The 21,419-nt window shown below is 42.1% G+C and overlaps 1 protein-coding gene and 2 long non-coding RNA genes across 16 annotated transcripts in view; 1 reads left to right on the top strand and 2 right to left on the bottom strand.

The window, feature by feature from the left end:
* LOC108392621 (uncharacterized) overlaps positions 1-19,891 on the bottom strand; it is a 134,371-nt gene extending 114,480 nt beyond the window's left edge. The window contains exons 1-4 of one of the 5 annotated variants that reach the window (XR_012122851.1): positions 13,004-19,888; positions 10,299-10,379; positions 4,028-4,110; positions 353-1,446 (exon numbers count right to left, since the gene is read on the bottom strand). This is a non-coding gene — a long non-coding RNA (uncharacterized lncRNA). Of the gene's footprint in view, positions 1-352; positions 1,447-4,027; positions 4,111-10,298; positions 10,380-12,251; positions 12,372-13,003 lie in introns of those variants that run through there. The other 4 variants (XR_012122852.1, XR_012122850.1, XR_012122853.1 and 1 more) reach the window with 4 other exon arrangements.
* Positions 1,750-4,013, bottom strand: LOC140844476 (uncharacterized). Its single transcript, XR_012122855.1, has 2 exons — positions 3,091-4,013; positions 1,750-2,384 (listed from the first exon to the last, which is right to left on the bottom strand). It is a non-coding gene; the product is annotated as an uncharacterized lncRNA (long non-coding RNA).
* SMYD2 (SET and MYND domain containing 2) overlaps positions 12,823-21,419 on the top strand; it is an 87,824-nt gene continuing 79,227 nt past the window's right edge. For all 10 annotated transcript variants that reach the window (XM_073216928.1, XM_073216933.1, XM_073216930.1 and 7 more), the window contains exon 1: positions 12,823-13,045. In XM_073216928.1, coding sequence (XP_073073029.1) covers positions 12,873-13,045 — 173 coding nt within the window. In that variant the 5' untranslated portion in view covers positions 12,823-12,872. The remainder of the gene's footprint in view (positions 13,046-21,419) is intronic.

Genomic DNA, 21,419 nt, shown 5'->3' with positions numbered 1-21,419 from the left:
AGGAACTTTCATTTTATCCACACCGCACCCCTCCAGGATTCTCTTCTCTCAATCTATGTGCCCTCAATCCTCTACAATGGTCCCTGTGTGAGAAAGCTGGAGCATTGTAACCAAATTCCATAACAACAACAGAGGCTACGACAATATACAAATAACAAAAATTACAACAAATTATAATAACCCTCAAACCTGAGGAGATCCATTGCATATTCAAACCAGTTCTAACAAATTATAATAACCCTCAAGCCTGAGGAGATCCATTGTCACCAAGTGGTCACCCTGGCTGTATTCAAACCAATTCTACTCCAAGGAGTTAACCAAAAGGACTATGGGTGGGCCTGACAATACCCACCTACTCCAGCCTCTCTAGCAAAAAGTCTTGCAGACACACAGGCCATTCTTGTTGCTTTATCTCTGCCTTCTGCTTCATCCTCAGCAGCCAGAACTGCTGCTCTGGTCTCAATGGCCACAGCCAGAGTCCAATTTCTTTCTGTCTGCTCCCGCCTTTTCAAACCAAACCAGCCCACATCTGGGTCCTCACGGCCTTCACAGGGCCCTTTAAATTCTTCCTTCGAGAAGCAGACCGTATTTCCTTTTGTGCTTGAATCTGAGGACAGAAGCAGAGCATGGAGGGCTCCACAGCCTGAGGAGGGGGCTGCACCTCTCCTGGAAGAACCCGTGGTTGCCGAGTCCTTCTGGCTTTCCACCAGCTTTCAACCAGGCGGGGTCTCCACCGAGGAGGGGCCTCCTCCCCCACCTGTTCATCAGACCTCCTCTCCTCCATTTCTGGGCTGACAGCTCCACTACATCCTCCACCTGCCCCATGGCACCTGGCAGCCTGCGTGCTGCTTCTCGGACCACAGCACTTCGTAGTGACTCCATTTCAGGCAGCTTTCTCTTGGGGTGGACCTCAACTCTCCACCCCTTCACAGTACCACATGTCCAGGGGGACACTCAAGTGCCTCCCCATCCACAGGTGCAACCTGCTGAAACACTCCTCCCATGAGGGCAACCTGTTCTTCTTTTGTCACCCATGAACCCTGCCGACTGTTGTCCAATGTCTTGCCAGTGGGTTTCAGCCCCAGGCAAGTTCACTATAGACTTGGCATGCCCAAATAAATGACAGTAGAACGTTCTTGGGGTGAAAGAGTTATACCCAACTTCATTTCCATAGTGGCAGGTCAGTCACTCAAGTCCCGTTCACTCAGAGCGAGTCTGCGTGCAGCAAGCTGGTCTCTGCCTCTGGGCCTCTGTCCTCGGTGCTGCCACCACTCCAGCCTCTGCTCTCCTGCAGCCTTGCAGCCGTGTCACTGTGTCGCCCAGAGCACTGGGCAGAGCTCTTTATATAGTCAATAATGAAGTATTGCCCACACCTGTGTAGTGAGCTAGCCAGCCAGGGACAGGTGAGAATCCTGGCCACAGGAATTTTCATTTCTCCATAGAAACCTTAAATTTTTAAAATTTAGAATTTACTGTAAGAATTTAATCTCAGCACTAACACAGTTGGTAGGTGTTCAGTAAATATTTGCTTGAAAATACATTGTGAATCTCTAGGAAATAAAACTACATGTAACATTTCCCAAAAAAAAAGCAATTTACTTATTAGATATATTTAAACAACTATTTAAAAGATTACTTACTGCTGCATTGTTTAGACTAGTTAAAAACTCTAAACAATCCTAATGTCCATCAATTAGAGGTTGGTTAAATAAATTACAGTACAATAAAAGACCACGTGGGCATCACAAATTACAATATAGATCATTATTTATTAACACTAAAAAGTGTCAATGGCATGTGAGAAAAAAGATTATAAAACAGTATGATATTTTGTATGCTCTCTAGATAGATCACATAAAGTATAAGTATGTAAAAGATGGTAAAGATATATACCAAAAGTTTGGAGTAATTATCTTTGGTTGGTGCAATTATAGATGATTTTCACTTTGTATTTCATCTTTTTATTATTGCTTATTATTGTTTTTATAATAAACATGTCTTAGAAAAAGCAGTATAGCTATTTTGATTAGGTATAGTTTATTTGATATAGATTGAAATATAATCAGCTTTGAGTGGAATTACACAGCACTTGGTGGCTATTGGTATTACAGATAATAAACCAGAAAACTTTTCGGAGCTGATCATTTTAATTGCAAAATGATTTTTAAATAATCTATCTTGTTAATATCAGCTTGAAATTTACACATTCGAGTCTGTTTAACTTTCTTGAACCCAAATTCTCAATATCCAAAGAGCAACTTCAACTTTTCTGAGCATCTTGGGAGGAGACAAGAGCAGCTGGGGCCAGGATTAGATTGGCTCTGCTCCTTGTTAGTCATGACTGTGAACAGATGTGTTGAGTCTTCAGTATCAGTTCTTCAACTCTAGAATAAGATGATATGTAGGATCTGTTTAAGAGCCAAAGTTTGCTGATTTCTTCTAAGATGCCTCATCTTAGCAATAATGAGGGTTTTGGAAATTAAATGAGGTGTAAGGAGGGCTATTCAATGAGTTAAATTATTTTTCTAACCTCTCCGGGGACTGTAAACATTGTAATAAAAATGCAAATAAACATACATTTTTAAATTAGTTCTGTGTAATCTATCAAAAGTCTTTTAAATTTGTATACACTTTTCCTAGGGACTACACTTTCAGGATTCATACTAATGAATTATTCAAGAATGTGAAGAAATATTTAACTTGACAAAGATGCTCATTTCAACACTATAATAGGAAAAAATGGAACTAAGCATTAGATAAACAATAAGGAACTAGTTAAATAGATTACAGTACATTATACAACATCACAATATGATTTCACTAAAGTGATATAGAAGTTATTTAATGTTATGGAAAGAGATTAACAAAATGGAATCCAATAAAACTACATTAGTAAAGGCTTGCTTAAAATGGTAATGTTAATAATGCTGGCATCAAAGATGCCTAATATCATTTCTAAAAATAATGAAATTGTTCAAAGGACAGAGGTGAATTTTTAAAATGCCTTCAAAGAAATGATAGTTTCCACTGCATGAGACCTTGTTTCTTGATTCATAGTAGTTGAGTGTATTAAATGATGTTGACACATACCCATGTCTATGACCAAGAACTAGAGGAAATCGAGGTGTCATGATTCTGAATATTTTGCAAAGGTTACTTGAAGAATCAACAATCTGCATTAAGGAATAATTCCAAGTAGACTTCGTAATGACACTGAACCGCCATCCTTAACATTCGTACTTCTAAATTTCAGAAAATAATATACTTTATTTAAGTGGTGGTGGAATCCATAGATGATTGACAGTGCTTATTTTGCCTAGAACATTAGAAAGACTACCTTTGACAGCCTCCACCATTTAAAAAGCAAAGATTGTCTAACCATGAATGGTCCTAATGTCATATCTTTTTTTAAAAAAGTCCTTTAAGATAAGTCAGTTTGGCTTTGTAACTGTAGATAATACATTTTATTTATCTCATTTTGTTTCCTACTGATGAAACTTTTAGCAGCAGCACCACTTTTTAAGTCATAATTACTTCATAAAGAAGTCCCTGTAAAAAACAAAACAAAACACCCCAAGACAGATGATATGTATATTTAGTCAACTATTCAGAAACTTGTTGAGAAACATTCAGAGGATTCAAGAATATGAACTAGGTTTTAAATTATTTAGATTGGGAGAGGGCAAATTTTTTGAAGTTAATTTAAATAAGAAAACAGTAAAACTAAAATGATCTTAATCATCTTCCTTCGCGTTTCTCAAACTCTAGTCATTGATGTCGTCTTTACAATTTTCATATTTGTATACCACCTCTATTATTTACTTAATGTTTTTCCTTTAGGTCTCCCTCCTGGGCTATGATACCTATGAAGTTAGAGGTTTGATGGGCCAGTGTACACATCAAATCATTCTGTTACCTAAAAGGATCTTGCATATTTGTCCCCACCCTCATTTAATCTAACTTGCTCATTTCCCTGAGGCCAGTGTGTTAAGCAGTGTGTTCATTAACAATGCATCCATGATCTTACTTGAGGAGGATGGAAGAGCAAGCAGTTGATGGCTTTGAAAAACAGCAATGCACAGGAGATTCATGACCTGTCGGCTCAATTATCTGTAAGTTATACACATGACATCAGAGATGCTGGAAGATACCTGTCCCTCCTATTACCGATTTCGCCTTGGTTACAGTTCTTAAACGGCTCAAACTTCTCTGCCTTGTATTATCCATTCATCCAAAGAATATTTATTGAGCCCCAACCTTGTGTCAGGCACTACCTGGGGCTATAGCTGTGAGCAAAACAAACTCCTACATTCTAGATTTTTATAGCTTTCTAAGTATATGTCATGTTTCCTCTGTTGGGTTCTCAAGTCCTGGGAGACAAGATGTGGGTCTAACTTAACTTTGGCTCCTCTGTATATCAGCCAAGAAAGAATTTTGCAGTGTTAAATTGGTATATGATTGAATAATGACAGGATGCACAAGACCTTAAATGTGTTTATCCTTTGACCCTGAGAGCCACACTTAATCATTTCCTTTATTCCACTTTATCTATTTTTTTATTTCCACTTTCAACTTGTATGATTCCAATTTACAAAATTCTGAAGATGAGAAAAAAGAGAGATGTAGTTTGTGGTGAAGGAAAACTAACAAGAGATGCAAGAAAAAAATGTTAATTTCATCAGCTGCTTCCAAAGTGCTAATATTCCATAAATACAAGTCAGTGAAATAAATGCCTGAATGTTTAAAAGTTCATAAAAAGCAGTCTTTAGAATATATTCAGATAAAAATATTTGCTTTGACCTGTGTGTACCTTTTAAAATTGTTCAAAAATTATTTGGGTCTTACATTAGCTGTATTTAAAGATACTGTCATTCATATCTTTAAACAAATTCATTTGTTATCAAGCAAAGTAACAAATCCTCGCTTTCCAGCTTATGAAAATATACTGTATTTACCTTAAATTTCATTCCAGCTTATGAAAATATACTGTATTTACCTTAAATTTCATTTGGGAGTGATTTTCCAAATAATGAACATTTAATGTTACTATATGGTAGCCCTTATTAGGAAAGAAAACTAAACCAAAGATTTTTTTTTTAAGTGTTGTACTAGCTTGCAGTGAAAATGATGACTGTTCACTATTTTCAGCTTTTGCATGGATTCTTCTTAATTTCACAGCTATTGACTTTTGCCCGCCTGTATGTTTTTCCCTCTAATGAAAGAAATAAATTATACTGATGTAGTCAAATTCTGTGTAAAGATTAAACGAATAAGACAGGTAGAACAAGGCTTTAAGGCTTTAAATACGACAACACATTTCTGCTTTCTTTGGAAATTGTCTGCCCTCATAGGAAATCGCCGGGGGATTTAAAGGGAGCACTAAGCACGAAAATATGGCCTCAGAATGGTCAAGGTCACCAGCCATTGGTAACAAAGTCAAAATATGCACCCAGCCTCCCTTCTCCAGTCACCAGAGGACACTGCCTCCCCCAAAACAAGAAAATTGTTAACAGTTCTCAACAAAATGGAAATTCACAAGACCTCTGAACTTTGTTCCAAGTAGCACTTTTTTTTTTAATGGGGAGAAAAAGTAGTGAGACTTCACATAGGTAAAGAAAAAAGCTGACAAGTTTGGATGAGAACCAAATATGTCAGTATTGGGGCCTTTTCTTGGGCCTTTGTTGCCTTGTTATTCAATTTTTAGCATCTAGTTAGAACTATATTTCCTGGATCGTGAGGACAAATTGTAAAGGGTCTTGAGGATAAATTCAGCTTAGGCTTTTTTTGCTTTCTTTCTTTTTCCTTCCAAATACAAAAGAAAGTGGCTGGTAGTTTAAGAGTGGATCGACCTGACTTTCAAACAGTTATTTATTTACTTTTCTCTGGCTTTTACTCCTTCCACTGATAAAGTTGAGATAACTCTGCCTCCAGTAAAATGTTGCTACGTGGCTGAAATGCTGGTGTTGGGACTCGAAGTTATGCATTAGGAATGCTCTGCTGCACTTGAGCCTGGAAGCAGAGACTGATTTCTGTTTGAGGCCACACCTTTGCTTGCCAGTGAGACAGCAGCATTACATGGGTGCCTTGGACCATACGGAATCAAAGGCATTCCAAGCCAATGCGTCTGATTCCAGGATTAGGAAAATAACAATATACACCCCTCTAAACAACAACAACAACAAATTCTCATTCCTTTTTTTTGTATATTTTTTATAATTATATATAAAACAATTGTCTATAATTGTTTGAACTATTCCAGAATAAAGATTCTGATCTTTAAACTCTTCATAGAATCACTCTCTAGAATTTTTATTCATTCTTGGGATTTGGCATAATAAAGTCTACGAGTAAGATCAAAAACATTACCAGTCTACCATCTCAGTCATTTCCACTTACCCATTTCTAGTACTCAGGGAATTTGGGCGGCTACATGACACTAGGACATAGGTTTTATCTGAATCCCCCAAACCTATGGTTTTTTTTTTTTACTCCACTCCTCCAGTGCTCAGTCTAGAAGCAAACTAAGGTGCGCACCCCTGTCTCAGATAAGCACCTCAATTTCCCTCAAGCTTTCCTTCCAATTCTCCCTCTTGCCCCTACCCTAAAAGGAGAATCTTTCTGGGTACAGGGAGTTCTTGCTCCTGTACCAACACGAATTTGCTGTTATTGGAGACCTAAGTCTCCTTAGACCCTAGGTTCCTGAAATCCAAGAGCCTTTTCCCCCTACTCTGCAATACCATTTCTCCCCAGGGTCAAGGCCACCAACTGAATGGGCGGGGCTGTGGGGGTGGGTTGGGGGTAAGGGGGTAATGCTAAGAGATGTAAGAGGAAATGCAAAGATGGATTCTCTGGATCTTAGGCTATCTTAAAATGTTACTGCTCTTAAAATAACTCACACATGCAGTCATAAGGACTGAGTGGCGTAAGAATAAAAATGAAGGGAGTTTAAAACAAAAACTATAATGAAGGAAGAAATAACAAGATCTTATTGGTGGAATACACACAGGACAGAGGTGGGAAGAAATGAATTTGAGGGTTTGGATGGAGGTGATGTTAGCTGTCACTGAAACTCTAGGCTGAGGACACCAAAATGAATAATAGTAACAAAATCTGCCAAGGATTTTTTTTCCCCCAAGACAGTAGGAATTCAGGGAGCTATGGGAGGCTGCAACTGTGAACAGACCGACTGGACGGGAGACTTGTGCAAAAACAGTTTCAGATGGCCTCTGGTCACCTTTCCTTCAGCACCATAGTAAAATCTCTGCCTCTGGGCAAGGTTTAGCCACCATTTTTTGAACATGCAATGTATGTTTTGCTCCACAGACACGTAAGAAAATCCCTCCCCAGTTTTGTTCATTATGCTGGCCCCTGCTGAATAGGCATACACCTGATAAATCCTGCACCCCATCTGAGCTAGAGGCAAATTTGAGCTAGCTTCCCATCTCCTTGCTCTGTCATCTTGCAATAAAACTTTTCTTTGCAAAAGACCAGTGCTTTGGTGTTTGGCTTTCCAATGCGAGTGGGCAAATAGCTTGACTCAGTTTGGTAACATCCCTGGACATAATTTTCCACAGCTTATCTTCCCCCTTCTCCTTTCCCTTCATGTACTCAATTGCCAGGTCCTGTTAATTAAGTTTTCCATATTCATATACCTCCTCTTCACCACCGTCACAGCCCTTGTCATGCCAGCAGCCCCTCTCCTCTGGTGTATCTATTGCATTAGATTCCTTCTTTCTCTTACCTCGGCCCCCGATAATTCATCCTGAAAATGACCGTTCTAAAGCAACAGCCATGTCAGCCAAATTCCCCTCTGGCTCCACTGTATCCATACAGGGTATCTAACTCTTTTGCACATGACCTACATCATGTGGCCCACTCCTGCTAGTCTAGCTACACCTGACATCCCCTTCTTGAGGCTGTGGCTGAGGCTGAACAGTAAGGTAGCATAGTGCAGAGGCGGAGGGCCATGCACCTAAACCCACTGTCCACCTGGCCGAGTTATTAACTACAGTGATTCAGTGTCTTCATCTAAAAAATGTTAGTTGAAGATTAAGCAAGAATATATCTTAAACATATACCTTATACACAGTAAGAGATGGAAGTGTTTGCTAAATAAAAGAAAAATACTTCCCCAGATTGTCAAGTTCTCCCTAACCCTAGTGAATTTATACCTTTAAATTCTTCAACTCATTTTGGAGGCCCCTTTTTCCCTTGGTCAATCTTTAGTCTTCCTCAAGAAATAACAAGTGTTGGTGAGGATATGGAGGAAAGGGTACCCTCCTACACTGTTGGGGGTAAAATTAGTGCAGCCACTATAGAAAGCAGTATGGAGCTTCCTCAATAAACTAAAAACAGAAATACTGTACAGCAATGAGTGGATCCAGTAATTCCACTTCTATGAATTTACTTGAAGAAAGCAAAATCTCTGATTTGAAAATATAAATGTACCCCTATATTTACTGCCACATTACTTACAATAGCCAAGATATGTAAGTAACAAAAGTATCTTTCAATAGATGAATGGATAAAGATGTGGTGTATACACACAAAGGAATATTATTCAGTCATAAAAAGAAATAATCCTGCCATTTGTAACAGTATGGATGGACCTATAGGGTATTATGCTAAGTAAAATAAGCCAGGTGGAGAAAGACAAATACCGTATGATTTCACTTTTATGTGGAATCTAAAAACAAAACAAAACAAAAGGGGAAAAACAGCAACAGACTCATTGACACTGAGGAGTGACTGGTGGTTACTATGAGGACGGGGATTGAGTGGATGGATAAAATAGGTAAAGAGGATAAAGAGGCATGAAATCTCAATCATAATGTAAATTAGTCATGGGGATGAATGTACAGCATAGAGAATATAGTCAATGGTCCTGTAACATCTTTCTATGTTGACAGATAGTAACTACACTAGTTGGGGGTGAGCACTTAATAACGTATACAACTACGTCACTATGGTTTATATTTGAAACCAATAAAATATTGCATATCAACTATACTTTGATAGAGAAGTTAAATTTCTTAAAAATCTTGTCTTCCTTCCAGAAAAAGGTAAAATGTTGGGTCCTCTGTGAAGCCTTTCTATTTGCACTCTGTCTATCCCACTATTAAAATAGTCATTCTATTATAATTTGCATTAGTTTCCTATGGTTGCTGTGATAAATTATCACAAACTAGATGGCTTAAAACAACAAAAGCTAATTCTTCCACGGTTCTGGAGGCTAAAAGTCTGAACTCAGTTATCCCTGGGCTGAAATCAAGTTGTTAGCAGGGCCACACTCCCTCAGGAGGCTCTGAAGGGAATCTGGTCCTTGATTCTTCTGGCTTCTGGTGGCTGTCCACATTCCTGGGGCTGTGGCCATATCACTCCCATCTTTGCCGCCCTAGTAACACTGCTGCCGCCTCATACCTGTGTCAAGTCTCCTCTGCCTCTCTCTTGCAAAGACACTTGCGCTTGCCTTGACAGTGTATAATCCAGGATAATCTTGCCATCTCAAAATCCTTAATTTAACACATCTGTCCAGGGATTAGGACCTAACATCTTTGGATACCACTATTCAGCTACTCTATCACTGTCTGCATGTATGTTGTTGGTCTTTTTGCCTTTGTATGACAGGGTCTATCAGAGTAAGCACATAATGTGTAAGCAACCAGTGAAATACACATACAGGTATAGTGGTATAAGGTAAAGGCCCATTGTCCATGTTCATTAATATATTCCTATTAATATATTCTTTGCAAAAGTTTTATTTCCCAAGGCCAGATCTACTCTTTTCATCTGCTAATCTGTGGCTGGATAGTTTCCTAATGTATTAGATCAACTTCTAGATTAGAGAAATTAAACAAAGGGGGCCTTCATCCTTGTATCATTTCTACTGAGCTACAGTGAGGGAAAGTAACCAAAAAACCCCATTCAAACTCCATCCCTTCCAAGCCAAGGACGGAAGGGAGAGGAAAGGTGGAGGGGCCCTGGCAGCTGGGAGGCCACTCTCCTGGAATGTGAGAATGCAGCGTGGCAGGCTGACAAGCATGGCTGAAAGGAAGAGTGCTGTCATCAGTTGGTCCTGGCCCATTTGTTGCCAACCCTCAGTTACTTATTTTAAACCAGTTTTCTTTGTAACTTAAACTCTTACAGTCATGGCTATTGCTTGGCTGACCATTTCTCCATCTTGAGTCACTTGAGTTCAGCACAGGCATTTCTCTGAAATGAGGCTTTTTCTTTTCCAGTTTTCTTAAATCACAGTCACCTTCACCCACAAGAATAAGACTGTTCTAGCTATCACTCACCTGGGAAGACAACTTGGTAGCTATGCTATGGTTTTCTCAGCTCCTGGAAATCTTTCTCAATGAGACAGGAAAAAAAAATCACTTGCAATATAAAAAGAAAACAAATAGATTATTTCACACAATCCTTGAAACAGTAAATTGTTTACTATATTATAATTGTTCACTATAATATAGTTTCTTTACTATATTATAATTGTTTGTCAGTTTTGTCACCTTTATGCTGGTTAGAGCCATCTACTCCCAACAGAATGTTGAAAACAACTATGGAGCCCAAACATTTATCCAAGATTTGCCTAAGTAGGTATCTATTAAAAAACATCTAAGCTTTGAGAAAATTCTTTCATTTATATATACTATCCATCTGTAATAAATATAATTGTCAGAATTGATTTAGGTATGTGAGTGTCATAAGTACTCTACAACCCATCAGAGGCTTTTACTGATCAAACTGGACTCCAATGGCCTCACCAAAGAGACCAGCATACCTCCTAAAATCATCTTAAGTAACACTCTTCCTGTAGCTCCTCTCTTATCACTCTGTCTTAGCAATGAAACTTTTCTCATGCTGTTCCCTCTGCTTAGGATGCTTGTCCCAACTCCTCTTCTCTTGATTAAGTTCTATTCATCTTTTGGATCATAGTTCAAGCATTACCCTCTCTGATGCACATTCTATTCTTTCAAGTCCCTCTATCTTTGCATGTAGTTCTTTCTACCCAGAAAACTCTTCTCCCCTCCTCCACTTGTAAAGCTCCGTCTATCCCTTAGGCTCAGCTCAAATGTTACTTGAATGTGGCACCTGCTTTGCACAAACCCCTGTTCCTCAGGCTGAGTCTGTCACTCACTGCCTGTATTCCCACATAATACTTTTTACAAGCTACCACAAGCTCACTTCCCAGTGAGCTGTATTTGTTTGTGGAGGGACATCTGGGTTGATAGCAAGGGCCTCAAATTCAGATTGACTTGAGTTTGAAACCAAATTCTACAACTTAATGTGTGACCTTGGACATTCTTCTTTCTGAATCTGTTTCTAATTTGGAAATGGGGGACCTAGTATACCTAATTCATGGGGTCACTGTAATTATGGATTAAATGAGATGTGTTTAATGCACTTAGCACAATGTGTGGCCCATATACTCAAATAATGAATGGTAACTATTATGAGGTGGTGAAAGAGTCCGATGCAAAGACTCAGGCCATTTTGTCCATCTTTCCATCCCAGTGACTAGCACATAGGGGCACTCGGTGAGTTCTTAAAACTGAATGAATGAAATAATACCCATAACGTATTTTTCTTTACAAAAGGGCATGAAGTTTATTCATTTTAGGAATTTTACTGAAGTGTCAGAAACTCCTGATTTTATACTCCAAATCATACCCATCTTTGCCTTTGCTAAACTAGTCCTGAACTTACATGTCTAACAGTTTGAGTTCAAACTTGAATATTAAGTATTAGTGTTTTCTAATTCTCTTTTCACGCTTTTAGTGTTTTTACTGCATTTCTATCAGTTTCAGCCTTTACCCAATTCTAGTGGAACACAGTTCATACTATTCTTTCTCGTATGAATTATACCAATGGCATGCATGTTTGTAGGACTTACATGCTAAGTAAGCACTGTTCTATGAGCTTTACATGTTTTAAATCCTCTGTGTGACTCATAGGCAAATGACTTTTTAAGATGATAGAGGTGAACGATCAAACCGATTAAAACCACTGCAAATTCTAGCTTCAAGTTCTGGCCGCAGCATGGCCTCTGCCACCAACCAGAGTCTAAGTCCCTTGAAGGGAGGGTTATCTCCCGCTTCCTCTGCATGGTTCCCAGGATGCAGATTCTCGGTTCATTTCCTCTTCTGTCCTCGTAATTAACTCACACTAAAGGGTCAGTGGGACGATTTGCGTCCACACTGAGTATGCTAGAGACTCCCTAGGCTTAAAGCCTCCCGAGGTCTACGAACCTTCCACCTTGGAAAGCACCCTTTCACCCTCGGCACGTCCAACTTTTCTACTGTGGTTTCCTTCTGGGTCCCGAATGACTCCTAGGGCCTCTGACAAGGACGTAGGAACGTACGTCTGAGACATCTCTGCCCCCTTTAATTCACCAAGGGCGTCATCCTACCGGCCGAGGCGACTGCCCAGGGGACCTTGGACGCTTGCTCCGCTTGGCGACCCCACGCTGCCCGCCGGAGAGGGGACAGCGTCCCGCTCCCCCCGGGAGCCGCCGCGGACGCGCACACGTCCCACGCCCGGCCTCCACGGGCCGCCGGGGCTGCGGCTCCTGGTCAGGCCACGCCGGACCCTCCCCTCAACCGCGGGGAGGTCGCCGAGGGTCCCGCGCGCGGGGCGGGGCCCCGGGCTTGTCCCCCTCCCCGCGGCGACGCGCGGGCACCGGGCGGGGCCGCCGTCCCTTCCGGGGAGCGGTGCCCGGCGCCGCGTCTGCCGGGCGGCTCGCCTCCCCGCCCCCCGCCGCTCTGGGTGACGCTTCTCCCAGCACAGCTCGCGGGCAGCCGCAGCGCAGCCACCGCCGGCGCCCCTCCGCGCCGGCCCAGCCCGCGCGGCCCGCCCGCCTCGCCGCCACCATGAGGGCCGAGGGCGACGGCGGCCTGGAGCGCTTCTGCAGCCCGGGGAAGGGCCGGGGGCTGCGCGCTCTGCGGCGCTTCCAGGTGGGGGACCTGCTCTTCTCCTGCCCGGCCTACGCCTATGTGCTCACGGTCAACGAGCGGGGCAACCACTGCGAGTACTGCTTCGCCAGGTAGGGCGGCGCCGGCCGGAGGGCGGGAGCCGCGGGCCCCGCGCGGGCGGCTCGGACCGCGGCGGGAGGAAGTGCGCGCGGCGCGCGGGGTCCTAGCGCCCGCGGCTCGGGCGGCGGCCGCGCGCCTTAACTCCACGCCGCGAGATGCCACGTGCGTTAGGAAAGACGAGCCAAGTTCCCGCCGCACGCCTTGCACGTCCCGTTTTCTTAGTTTGCTCACGCGGGATGTGCAAACCCCCGGGAGCGCAGGGCCCTGCCCTCAAACGTGGGCTCGGAGCCAGGCTTCTTCCAAGCAAGGGCATGCGCTGCCCACTCAGTGCATTGCCCAAGATCCCCAGATTTTGGCTGCCACCGTCTGTCACCTTTAACTTGTGCTTCCTGCGGTGTGTTGTGTCATATATGTTCCTCCGCCCCTCCACTCCTCCGCCGCCCGCCCAGCCTTGCTGGTTCCTCCATGGAACTTAATGACGCAAAAGTACATGGCCCATCTTCCTCCTTCTCACTCTGCCCTGTGTTTGAAGAGAAGCCAGAGGCGTACTTAGCACATTCCTGAAGCCTGAAGGGCTGCACTGTTGGGATCTCTTAGCCCTCGCCTGGGATCCTCGCCTTGGATCTCCAAGGGCATTAGGCAAAACGTGGGGTCAGCAATGTTCTTTAATTGTAGTACATCATACGTAGGTATATGTTCACATGTATGCACATATATTAATACACACACATAATCATATCCTCAAGCCTTATGACAGTTTCAGATGGGAAAGGCATATTAGAAATCACCAATCCAGCACTCTCCGTTTTACAGGTGAGAAAACTAAGGCCCACAGAGGAAGTGTGGTTGTGTATATACAGTCACACGGATAGTTAAGGGAATGGAATCTGTTTTCTTCAGTTATGCCCATTTCCCACCAAGTTAGGTGCTTGGTACAATTCCAGAGGCAGGACGCATGGTGTTGGGAGTTAAGTTCCAATGTGACCTTCCACTAGTCTCTGAGGAATGTACCAGGCTTTACTTGATTTGAACCTCAGTTTCTTCATCTTTGAAATGGAGATTTCTGGGCTTTATTAAGCTGACCTAAGGTCCTACCAGTACATTTTGAGTACAGGTGTCAAGTCCAATAGACACTGAAGTACCCAATCTCTGAGACCTGTGCGCCTTATTCTACGACAAGACATAGCAAAGGAAGGGACAAAGGCTAAATATTAGAGCAATCTTGCCCAGACTCCCTGCCAGAGCTGCCTTCCGCTTGGGGGGACCTGGAAAGGAACTAGACACAGAATCATGCCGTGGGCAGCTTAAGGGCTGTATGTGATGTGGCTCTTTGAATTGGTGAGCCAAGAGCTGAAGGGTCATGGCACCACTTTGCGACGTTTGAGTGAAGTGAGCATTGGGTTTTCCCAAAGTTAAAAAGGCTGCTGTGACTGGTCCCTTGATCTTCTGAGCCTCGCTGTGTCTCGGAGTCTGAAGCAGTGTGGGTGTCTGGAGTAACAGGAACAAAGCGGGGTCACCCAGCACAGAAGGTGCCTCCCTCCACCAGGGATCCCCAGTGGTTCTGGAGTCTGACCTGTGCGGGAAGACTGGTGCCAGGCACATAGTAGGTACCAGATGATAGTTACCAGTCCTCCAGTGAATTAAAGATCAAATCCCTCTGGGTTCAGAGGGGGAGAAGTGGAGCTGAGAGCTGCTTCTCTTTAGCTGTGAGCCTCCTAACTGTATCTGCTATACACACCCCCAACTGTGGACCATTAAGGCGTGGTCAGATGCCAGTCTACAAATCACCCTGCCCTCTGTGACAGCCTGCTTTTCTTTTTCTGAACAACATGCGTTAGACCCCTCCCCAGGGCTGCCGCATGCACTGGGTGGTACCACTACGTCTCCCTCCTGCCACTTTTCTCTGTTGGGCTTAGTTGATTCTCAACACCCCCAGTTCCTTTCCTCTCTTTCTTCCTCCAAGGAGTCATTTGAAATTAATCAAAACAATATGCAAGAAATAATGATACCATGATATGAAATCAGAAATATCTTTGTGTACTCCACCCTATAATTTCTATTAAATCTGGTTAGTTTAGAATTAGTGGTTAGATCATTCTTATAGATTTAGCACCCTTTCCTCTGTGAACTATTTGTGTATGACCAAGGACAAATCCATCTGTCCAGCTGTACCAGAGGAACACACGAATGTCTTCATGGTGCCTCAAGGGAGTAGGAGCTGAATTCTCAACTATTGAAGCATATGGACAAAATCTACTTTCACCCCACTTTCCAGCCCCAAGAAAAAGATACTCCTTATTCTTTCTTCTGCCAGCAGTTTAGTGTAAACAATATTGCTTAAGATCATAAGCCAATAGAGGTTTTCCCAGTCTAATTGTATCTGGGTTTAACATATTTTGAAGGAAAATAAGTGATTTGTTCAGGAATACGTGTGTTCTATAAATTGAAAAACAATGGGAAGTTTCTTAGGTCAAAGTATAATGGGATTCTTATTGTCAAGGCAATTCAGGCAGAGGTTTGTTTCTGGGAGTTTTAAATTTGTATCACGTTTTCTCACTTTGGTGGGTGACACTTGGGAAGATGTGTATGTTGCATCAACTGCTGGAAGGCAGCTCCTAAAAATATGTCTTCCAATGGGGAACAGCCCTGTCAGACCTCTTAGATACATTTTACACACTCACATGCTTTTTAGCCATTGGCCAACATTTTGTGGTCAACATTTACATTTTATTTCAAACTTGGTATTTGACATATTTTAACATCTTGGAAAGGGAAAAATTTGTGACCCAGGGTTGCATCTGAATATTCGTTCTGCATGCAATTCCTCAGGTAGGAACATACCTCCCTCTTGATCTTTTATTCTCTTGGTTTATGGGTCATATAAGGATAAGAATATTGTTGGGTTTTTTTCCCCCATTTGTTCTGAGTATGGGGGAAAGGTAGAAAGGCCCACTTAACCTCCTTGGAATATACCTATTTGGAACCCAGTTTCAGGGAATTTATATAATGTCTGGCTCACTGGACTGGTTTTTCAAAAAATTAAAATGTTTGTGTGAACAAAACGGTGTGATCTTAATGTCCTATTTTATATATTCAGCAGTTATAAAGACATAATGTCCTGCAGACACTCTGTAGCAGTATTCAGCTTATCTTTCTCATCATTTTGCCAAACTGTCAAAGTCATCTTTAGTTAACTTTAATCAGTATTAAGAGCCCTGAACTCTTGATGCTGTGAAATATCCCTGGTCCTGGCCTCCTGAAGACCTCCTGGTCCAGGGCTGCTGTGATTCTGCTTACTCTGGAACATTCTCAGAGAACTGTAGTGTCTAAGGGGAGAGATGGCTTCAGATGTTCTCAAATTCTCTTGCTTCCTGAATGGAAAATTGTTAACATGTTCTAATAGAGGATCCCCTCGTTTTTGCCTGTATTTTAAAAAATGGATAGTAAGATGAAAACATACAAAGAACAGATTTCCTCTAAAAAGTTGCATTAAAGAATACAAAATTCAGCCATCTGTATATTAGGTAATGAGATACTGTGTTGTCATTTTCAACATTACAGTTATTACAGTTATTTGAAGTTCATTTATTTAGAGACTGTAAGGCAGGATCTTTGGTGTCTGATCGACTTGGTTTGAATTCTGGCTTCATTCTTTCCTGATGGCTTATCTTTAGGCAAATTATTTAACTTCTTTGAACTTCTAGGTTCCTTTATCTCTAAAATGTGCACATCAAGACCTACCTACAGAGCTTCGGGAGAATGAAGTGAGATTGTGGAAGTCAAGTGCTTAGCACAGAGTAAACTGTCCAAATCAGGCTGGCGTCTCACTTGTACTTTTTTGGTGAACTCTGCTGGCTACATGTTTAAATAGTGTGAAACAATATTGCAGTTTTCAGTGACATTTTGATTATAGTTGGGTTGGGGCGTGGGATACAGGGAAGCAAATACTGGAACTTGTTGACCAATAGAGTCATCATTCAGATGACACGTCCATCCAGAGCTAAAAGCAACAGTTCTCAATGCCAGGTCCCCCAGAATAATAATGGGTTTCTGGGATTAGTTTTCGCTGCTTTTCAAAACCTAACGGAAAAGATATAATAAACCTACAGAGGTAAAGAGCCTTTTCTCGCTCCAAAGTACTCAGACACGTTAATACTCTTTTACCATGAGATTAAACAGATATTTGAAAAGAGAAATGGAGGAAAACAGAATTGTCCGCACAGTGAGCATACGCTGGTTCCTCTCTGCTCTTTACTCTCAGCGTGATTCTTTCAGCCATGGCAAGGAGCAGTCCTTAAAAGCTTCAGATGTGCCGGGCACCATCACATGCATATTTTTCATACATGGGGAGCATAATTTCTATTATAGCTCTTCGGGGCTCAGCGACCAAGCTGCACATTTGGAAACGATTTGAGATGAAAGAGACAGAACAACAGCAGGGTACCCTGAAGTAAATGCAAACCCTGGTGAGTTAAAACCACTATCTAATACCTTTCCCTCCCAAAAGCAATTGCACAAAATCCTCTCCATCAAAAAAATCTGAGGATCTCATATATAAAATGATATTCCTTCAGCTCATGGTGCTCTTTGCAGCTCGTAAAGCATTTCCAGATACATTCCTATTTTGATCCTCCCAAGGATGGTTTAGTGTAGAGAGGGCCTTATCCCATTCTATGTAGGAAGAAACTGTTGGAGATGTTAAATGGTTTCCTTGAGTCGCACAAAATTTTTGTTAAATATTTATTGAGTGCCTGCTAATGGGTTAGGCTCTGTGCCCTTCGTGGACTGAGCCATATCTTCCTGCTCGTGAGTTGTGAGCTTCCTTCCCCTGCCCCTTTTTGCCTGAATCTACTGGTGGTCCACACCTGGACCCTGGGACATAATTCATGTCTGATTTCTCCTGGAGTGAATGCAGTTTTTATTACCTCTCTTCTTTTGCTTCCCACTACTCCAATAGGTAATGAAACAAACTAATACATTGTTTCTAAAAGTTTAGCAAATAAATTGATTTTGTTATCTTTAATCTGTATCTTATGCTGCTATGGGTTCAGAGATTTTTTAATTACAATGCTTTGGGATTTGCGTAAGAGCTACATATATGTTTTTGTATGTTAGCAACCACACGTCATGAAATGCGAAAAGAACAGGAGGCTTTGGTCCTTCTGTGGGTTTGGAATATTTTTAAATTTTTGCTGGAACTAAGATGAGACTATTATCTTGGCTTTATGCCAACATATAAAGACTTTGTTTCTGTGCCCTTTGGTAGGGTAGCATCAGTATATAACCCTTTTTCTTTTTCTTAAATATATACATTCTTCAGAACCTTGTTCTGTGCAAAGTTAAATTGGTGAGGTTTAGAAATAGAATTTGAGCTCTACCAGGAGGCCCCTGGCTGGTAAGCAGATTGCACACTGTCGGAAGGTTCATGAGAAAACGTTAAGACACATCATCTTAAATGTCTTTGGAACGATCCAGGGCTCAGTGCTATAGTTGGGCAAAAACTAGTCTTCAGGAGAACTCAGAATTGGTGAGAACCTGAGATAGTAAAGTGTCTGTTTCTGAACTGCAAAGGGAATGTCAAGGAAAGTTTCTACTTCATGTTGGTGTTTCAGACTTACCTCTTTTGCCTTAGGTTGATATCCCCTTTCTTTTTCTTGTCCATGTAATGAGAACATGAAATAATTACATTCTTATGTCACTTTATTTGTGCTTTCCAAGGAGGCAATCAGTAATTATAAACATCTTTTATATTCCATTAATAACTAAAGTCATTCCCCACTGCTGAGCACACACTTTCCTCTTTGGGCCCCAGATGTAGAGTGAACTTATCCTGCTTCCCAGGTCAAGGCATGCTTTCATCTGGTCTAAAGGAGGCTGGTGTGATTTCAAAGATACCCCCTGCCTTATTGATTCTGCACCCCCATTTCCTGCTCATTTCACAGACAGCCCCTCTCTGGGTTTGCATACATCTTTGCACATGTATGTGAGGATGTCCTGGTCATCATTAGGGAACTGGAACAGAGCACATTGGTTGTATTTGACTAGAGCCAGACTTTGAGCCGTCCTCTGTCGGCTTGGCAGCTCCATGGTTTTCTGTAGCATTTGTGAGGGAGGGCCACACTGTGCTGGCCCCTTAACCCTGGAGAGGCCAGTTCTAGGAATAGAGGGCTCTGTCCCTTCTCAAGGGACTTGCATTGTCAGCCTCTGTACATCACCTTCACCTTTCCCACCACATCCCCACCTCACATCTGGATTTCTAGCAAAGCTGGGATACTTTAGGGGCACAGTCCTCTGGCAGGGAATTGACTTCAGTAACTGCCTTTTCAGAGGTTGAACCCATGACCTTGGCCTCATTAGCACTGGTGCTCTAACCAGTCACAAAGCCACGTACCTCATTTGGTGTAATTTCTGCTGATGCTCTGCCTACCACCCTGGGAGGCCTCCTTTTCAATTGCAAAGGCGTTCACACCAACACAATAGAACGGGAGGAAATCAGATCTCTTCAGGACTTCTCTGGAGGGCTGAAATATGCAATTTAACCCGAAAATAATACCAAAAATCTTGAGAGCTCAGGAAACATCTTTCTAGTCCATGCATTTGCTGAGAATCCAGCTGTGACTCTCAGATTCTAATTCAATCAAATTTAAAAATAGTATGGAACTCCTTGTGCCAATTAATTAACATAAAATCTGGTGGCTCTTGTACATGAAGCAGAAAGGTTTCAGATGACTACATGGAATATTGCATGTATATTACTAAAATGGGTTGGGTTAGCTTTTAGAGCAAGGAGTGGATCTGAGAATTCATAAGTGCTTCTCTTTGGCAAGTTTCTAGTCCCTAGAAGCCAAAATGAATGTGTGTTTATGATAGCTGAGACTCTGGTGTGGGTCAGCAAGTGCACGCTGACGTAACAGGCCTGTCAGTTCCCTGGGCATCCGGAATCACCATGGAGGAGAGAGAGACAACATACCCCAGCAGCGAATTTCCTAGCAGGGCTTGAAGACAGAGGCATTTTCTGGAGGGAGGGAGGAAGGCGGAAAGAAAATCTGGCTGACCAAGAAGATACCATTTTTCATCCGAGCCAAATAAAAATCTCAAGACTTTTATATCCTGGCACTTGAAAGGAGTTATATTGCAGAATCTGTGACACAATGAAAAAATTTTGGCCAGGAGTAGCTTTTCCGCCTCAATCTGTGAGTACCAGGACTTTTCAGGGAGGTAGGTCCTGGGCTCAAATTTTGTTGATGCTCATCACCATCGTGATGTTTGTATAAGAAACTTGCCCGTGTGCCACCTGAAAAATCACTTCTCTGTCAGTTGCACAGATCTGGGTAGGGTGACGATTGCCCTTTACAGTGCTAGCCTCTCATGTTCCTAACATCGCAACAGTAAGAGACATTTGATTATGAGATGGTAACGTCCCTGAGAACAGGGATTCTATTTTTAATGTATTCAACAAACAATTATATTTATGGAGCACTTGCTAGGTTCTAAATCCCTGGGAAACAGCTGTGAAGAAGAGGGAAAAAACAAAAACCCCTACCACCATAGAATTTATATTCTCGCAGGCTTATTCATCTTTATTTTACCTGCAGTGCCTTGAACTTTGTAGGGTTTCAGCAGATGTTTTGTTGAAGACAGTAGGTTTGGGGTTGAGTTGTTTTTTTCTTCTCCTCCTTAGTTGAAAACTGACAATCCACATATGTCATGAAGAAAATTCTGTTAACCGGAATGTTTAAGCACACACCCTAGTTCATGACTTAAGTTCGTGAACTAAAGGAGATAATACTTAGGTGTAATGAAATTGTAACACCCCTACACTGTATTACAATAATGGCTTTGCTTAGACATTTTTTGGAAGTAATGAAGTTTGACCCACTCATATACCTGAGTAAATATTTCTAAATGGCACTTAAAACACCTTTTAGAGATTTTTCACTTTAGAAACTTTCAGACTCACAAAGCAGTAGGGATTTAGAAACAATCTACTTATTTGTACTCAATATTGAATATTTAGTTTCAGCACAAGATAGGCCTTCTAAGACACCCAGCTAGTAAATATTTTCTAGGTACAGAGAGAGGGAGGGGCAAAGAGCCCACGTCTACCTTCTCTTCCTATGTCTGCAGACAGCAGTCCCGATAGAACTCATTGTAGTATCTGGACTGCCCAGTGGGAAGCCCGCCTTGCTTGTAGCCATGCACATGCACACACGTGTGCACACAAGCACACATGCTGCTGGTTCTCCTCTCAGTCCCTCTTTGCCTGGCTGCCTCTCAGGTTCTGAGATGTCTGTCCAGATTTCTGCAGGCTGGATTAGCCCCTTCACGTCTGCACCCTTAGCACTTTGTCTGTGCTTCCTTCCTTCATCGTGCTCGGTCCTTGAG

Source organism: Manis javanica, chromosome 11, assembly GCF_040802235.1.
Source record: "Manis javanica isolate MJ-LG chromosome 11, MJ_LKY, whole genome shotgun sequence".
Classification (NCBI taxonomy): domain Eukaryota; kingdom Metazoa; phylum Chordata; class Mammalia; order Pholidota; family Manidae; genus Manis; species Manis javanica.
The sequence above is the reverse complement of the archived record's forward strand: the minus strand, read 5'-3'. Positions and strand labels throughout refer to the sequence as shown.